Source organism: Sinocyclocheilus anshuiensis, unplaced genomic scaffold, assembly GCF_001515605.1.
Source record: "Sinocyclocheilus anshuiensis isolate Anshui unplaced genomic scaffold, SAMN03320099.WGS_v1.1 scaffold553, whole genome shotgun sequence".
NCBI classification, from domain to species: Eukaryota; Metazoa; Chordata; class Actinopteri; order Cypriniformes; family Cyprinidae; genus Sinocyclocheilus; species Sinocyclocheilus anshuiensis.
In genome coordinates this window covers 2,693,600-2,699,572 of record NW_015539821.1, presented here as the reverse complement: position 1 = coordinate 2,699,572, position 5,973 = coordinate 2,693,600, and the positions used below count along the sequence as shown (strand labels likewise).

The following is a 5,973-nucleotide window of genomic DNA, read 5'->3' as shown; positions in this document are numbered from 1 at the left end:
AAAGGGCAATTTAAAAAAAAAAAAAAAAAAGGGTCAATTCCGACTTTGCTATGACAGTCTGGCACTTCTGAATCAGCGAATGTAAGTATGTTTTGTTATTAGTTTAAGTGTTTGCTATTGACTGTTCAAATGCGGAGTTTTGCGCAGCGCAGAGTAACGCGTCGTGTGTGTGTGTGTGTGAGGGGAACAGGGTCACATCACAGGAGAGTGAACAGCCTGTCAGAAATCATAGCACGTCAGCTGTCTTAACCGCGGCTTGTGTACTGCATCATCACTGTGTCTGTCACGCGACTCTGTTGCCCTTTCGGGCTTGAACTGATGGTAAAACTAACGACATTATTAACTGTCTTGATATTTACTTTGAAAGGTGAAGCTGCGATTATGGTAAGGAGCGTTACATTTCCGACGCATGCTTGTGGTGTTCGGCCAATCACAATGCACTGGGTCAGCTGGCCAATCAGAGCAGACTGCACTTGTCAAAGGAGGGGGCTTTGTTGAAAACGACGTGTTTGAGAGAGGCGGGGCATAGAGGACCTACAATAATGTACAGTATTTGAAAAATAATGTGTTTTTTGAACATTAAAGCATGTCAACATATTCTGTTACACCAAATACACAAAATAATTATCTTTAAAATAGCATCATATGACCCGTTTAAATGAGAATATTTGAAGTATGGGATTTATGAGTTCTAAAGATGTTTAACAAATAAAAACTATTTTATCTTTGAGCTTCAAGATCATGACCCTTTCATGAACCAGCTCTACTCATTGTAGTCATTCTCTCAACAAAGATCATGGGATGTTTTTAGCTGCTTTTCTAGTCCACCTCGTCCTTTAAAAATTGTTTTGGAAAGAAATATTTATGCACAATGTATATATGTCTACAAATTTAAGTTGAAGTCTTTATAGCATTTTGTAACTATTCATAAGTTACAAAATATACAGTATCATTCAAAAGTTTGGGGTCAGTAAGATTTTGAAAGAAATTAATTATTTTATTCAGCAAGGGCGCATTATATTGATCAAAAGCCATCTCAAAATAAAACCATCTCAAATAAATTCTGTTTTGACCTTTCTGTTCATCAATGAATCCTGAAAATGTGGAAATCACCATTTCCACAAAAAACTGTTTTCAACAATAATAAGAAATGTTTCTTGAGGACCAAATCAGCATATTAAATTTCTGAAGGATCATGTGACACTGAAGACTGGAGTAATGATGCTGAAAATTCAGCTTTGCCACCACAGAAACAAATTACATGTTTAAAACATATTAAAATAGAAAACAGTTATTTTAAATTGTAATAATCTTTACTGTTTTACTGTATTTTTGATCAAAAAAATGCAGCCTTGATGAGCATAACATACATATTTCAAAAACATTAAAAAATCTTACTGACCCTAAACTTTTAAATGAGACTGTAAATTTAGTTTAAACTTTCAAATGGATGTGTACATGTGAGTTTGACGCAACGAGCATCTGCAGCTGTGTGAGTGTTTATGAGTGTGTGTGTAAGCTGGTGCCAGAGATGAATTAGGTTGAAGTATTTTTGCAGCAAAACATACAGTGTCCTGTGGAACAGCCTCTCCCAAAAGTCATTGTCTTTAAGAATGTGTGAACAAAAGAACAAAATAAGAATTGTGAGGCGAAAAATTAGCTAATAAAGGGCAAAATTTAGTAGGCAGCAATAGGAGAATGAAAAACAAGGCAAAGAGGGAATTAGAAGGATGAGTGGAGACAGAAAGTGGGAGAGACCGATCGATAGAATGAGGAGAAGACCTGAGAGGGTAGAACAACTGAAAAAAACAGAGCAGAGCGACAAAGAAAGAGATGAAGGTAGAGGGATGGAGAGATCAGCAGAGAGAGATGGAGAGGGATAGAAGAGGAGTGGAGCTCTATAAATAACTGTGCTGAGGTGGGAGATGCTGGTGGGCAGCAGTTCAGCCCAAATACCGTCATTATCACCAATGAGCTCTGGAGAAAACCACGAAGAAGATGAAGAAAGACATACCTGGTTGAAATAGAGTGTATGACGCAAATGATATTAGATGTTTGTTAATTATAAGTGATCTTATTTTTTGCTTTGTGTTCATCAAGTATCAAATAATAAGAGAGAATAATTAAATGGAAGGATCTCACTGGAATATTTACTTGGATCATGGTTATTACAATATAAGCCATTTTTCTTTATTACTTTTCAACAACAATAACTACATTGTGAACAAAGGCCTCCTGTAGCGAATCAATGCGTTTTTGTAAGAAAAATAACCATATTTAAAACGTAATAATCAATTTAATAATTATTTAGCTACATTAAAGTTATTACATTTTGAATATGGATATTTTTCTTACAAAAACGCATCGATTCGCTACAGGAGGCCTTTGTTCACCCCCCGGAGCCGTGTGAAACACTTTTTTTTAATGGATGGGCGCTTTTGATTTAACTTCTTTTGGACTGATGCATGCAACACCCGCTGAGTGGCATTAAACAGCTTGAAAGATCAAAGACAATTTTTAATATAACTCCGACTGGATTTGTCTGAAAGAAGAAAGTCATATACACCTAGGATGCCTTGAGGGTGAGTAATTTATGGCCTGATTTTCATTTGTGGGTGAACTAACCCTTTAATCTGAGCAAACTGAGGCTTTGTCTGTGCTCTTTCCATTTAAAATTAGAGGCAACCACTGGATTTTAACCATGATCCAAACAAAGATGCAGCATACAATGCAGCATGAGTAGTTTCTAATCTAAATTAGACTGTATAATTTCGAAAGTTGAAGCAAAAACAGAATGGTCTGACTTTAGTTTTGTGAAACTATACTACATAAAACATATCTGAAGGAAACGGCAGACGAGCTGAATGAGACGCAGATTCACTCTCTGCCAGCAGATGGTGCTTATGAACAGCAGTGATACAGTGTTTCCTGGGTTACCGCTGTAAACAAAGCAGAGCTGCTTATGAACACTACTTTAATATGCATTGTTCAGAGGCAAGATGAAAAGAAAATACAACGTAAACTTTTCTAAAGATAGTCAGTTCCCCTCAGAGATACATGCATATAAACTCCTACTCCAATTGTATCGCGATTTGTTTAGCATCTCAACTGATTTGAATCGTCACATATTTGAATCTATTTTCAACCGACTCGCGGTTAATCGTTACATCCCTACATTTAATGTTATATAACTCTCATCTAAGTTACATCCGCTGTCTTTTACTTATATGTAGTTCTACTGTCTGGTATCTTCCACACCTTTTGAATCGTATCCCATACCGACCTCAACTTCACACTCTATCCAGTGTCTTTCTCCTCCATTCTCTGTATCTCACTCCTTCCTCTTTTTTTTCCCACTATCTCACCATCTTTTTATCCGATGTGTTTTCTTATTCTCATCTCTGTTCCCCCTCTGGCGATGCCATCGCCATTCTCCTGCTCCATCACCTGTATCGGTCTCTCTCCCCTTCACTTTCCCTTCTGTCGTCTCTCCTCAAGTGGACAGCTTGTCATGTTTTCTGCTTGGGCTGCACATAAGTGCTAAACAATAGAGCCAATGAAGGAAGAGAGATGGAGAGAGAGAGAGACAGTCTGAAAGGTTAAGAGGAGAGAGGACTGAGTGCTCATTGCTACTGGCACAGTTGGCACACACTAATGGATATCTCTCTTTCACTCAGCTAGTCATGTGTTTGTAATTTACTATGAGTTTGTAGAATATTCTCTATCAGCAATACATTATATTAAAAATACTAATCATCATCATCATCATCATGGTATTAAATAGTCATTATTTTTGCAGTAATTAAACACTTCAAATAATAGTAATTATTATTATTAAATTCAAAATATTTTAAGAAGGTGATGATGTGTGTAATCATGATGCTGATAATAATAATAAGAATTATTATTAATATTATTATTATAGAAATTTAAATGTGAAATGTGTAATTTCTGACCCAACAAAATTGCTAAAATAATGATGAATAGTGTAGTTTCCTGAACACTTCCCCTGTCTTCTATTGGTTGAAAAAATTCATATTATTATTATATTAAATATTAAGATTTTTTTTTCTTTTGATGCAAAAAATTGCACTTCAAATGATTGTTGTTGTTATTATTATTATTATTAAATTGGAAAAGTAATAAGGTGTTGTGTTTAGTTTCTGTGCAGATGAAATCATAAAAATAAAGCCAATAATTTTAATCAGGCCCTGAATGCTTCCTCTCTTCTCCATTGGTTGAAAAAAAAAAACTGATAGTCCCGCCTCCAAACTAATGCCATTGGTTGAACAAACAGAGCGATGTTTTGAAAGCATCACAGTGTTTACAATTTTTTTTAGGAAACTGAAGGGGAACTGCATCGCATCTTCAAAGAAAAATCACCTTAAAAAATGACCTTCACCTTAAATATACCCAATAATATTATAGCCGAACCTGTTTATGTTCTCTCAAATCTTAGTGCCTTCCGGTTCTGCCAGTTCATACATTGTTTCTCGCTAAATATTGATATACCTTACTCTACAGAAGTTAAGTGCAGATGCCAATTTACATTGTTTAACCTCTCTCTGAATGTTTAGGACTTTATTAAACTCGAGCTTCTGTAATTATTGGCATGATGGTGGCTCGTGTTTGCAGTACCAGTGTCACCATGCTAGGGCATTGCTTGTCAAACAATCAGACTGAGGGCTATTGACTCGCTGCATTACTCTAACAATGTAGAAGTAATTGATCTAATATATGTATTTTCCAGCATCAGTTTTGCCTCATTCCCTTTGTTATTTATCCTCCGTCTCTCTCCCTCCTTCAACTAGTTGCTATGTTGCTCTTTCTCTCAGCACTCTCATAAGGCCCCTGCTATTCTGGACAGTGTTTACTCAACTCTCTCTCCTTATTTCTCTCTCACTCTCTCTTTCTCCATCCAACCCCCAACCCAGTACACTCGGTGTGTGTCACTGTCTACGTGACACACTGCTTGTGTACATAAGTGAGCTTGTCATCCATCCTCTCTCTCTCTCTCTCTCTCTCTCTCTCTCTCTCTCTTTTCGATGGATCCTCTTTTTGTTATTTTATTTCACCATGTGCTCATTATGGTTAACTTAAGTCTGTAAACGTGCTTTGTAATTGTAAGCGTCACTATAATAGCGTTTAATTGGACATATGCCGTATGTTCTCATCAGATGTTATGAATGCTGTGTGATGGAGTGAAGAATGCTGAAGATTTCCCTCTCATTAAAAACATTTGCTTTCATAATGCACCGTCTCTGTGTTGACGTTGTTTAATGCTGATTCTCCTGTTGTCTTTTCAACCCCAGTTCGGCTCCATGACAGTATCTCAGAAGAAGGTTTCCATTACCTGGTCTTTGACCTGTGAGTATGACCGAAACTCACTCACACACACACACACACACACACACCCACCCACCTGCCCTGTGTGACTCCGCAGTATATGCTGCACTGTAACTTGAGACATGATAATTATATAGGTTCCGTTTCGAAACCTATGAGCTACCTCACTACCTACATAGGTAACTGCCTTTTAAGACAGCATTCTAACTGAAATGAAACCTCATAAATAAACAATTTAAAACATTCTACATAGGCAGCAACACAAATTGCTTGGGTAAACGTGATTTCAGTAAAGTGTTGTCGTTAACATGTTGATAATTTATGATGTGATACTATGTAATAAATATGCACTCAAATATTGGGTAAAATGGTTGATTATATGTTTTAAACAATATTTTTTTCTTTTCTTTTTTTTCCAATATTGAAGGATTTGTTTTTTCTTTAAGAATTCAGCAAAAAGAAGGCATCTTTGTTTGTGTTAATTGAAAAAAGCTAAAATAAAATACAGTATATTAGAATTATATATAGAACTTAAATGTAAGCGAAAATTAGAAATGCTGTCTTGGCAACTAATTGAAATAAGTTATAAGTACTAAAATTACTAAACCTAAATAATAATTAATTAAA

The 5,973-nt window shown here is 35.9% G+C and overlaps 1 protein-coding gene across 11 annotated transcripts in view; it reads left to right on the top strand.

Annotated features, from left to right (window-relative positions):
• LOC107684098 (calcium/calmodulin-dependent protein kinase type II subunit gamma-like) overlaps positions 1-5,973 on the top strand; it is an 85,241-nt gene that overhangs the window by 50,113 nt on the left and 29,155 nt on the right. For all 11 annotated transcript variants that reach the window (XM_016480283.1, XM_016480281.1, XM_016480280.1 and 8 more), the window contains exon 4: positions 5,313-5,367. In XM_016480283.1, coding sequence (XP_016335769.1) covers positions 5,313-5,367 — 55 coding nt within the window. The remainder of the gene's footprint in view (positions 1-5,312; positions 5,368-5,973) is intronic.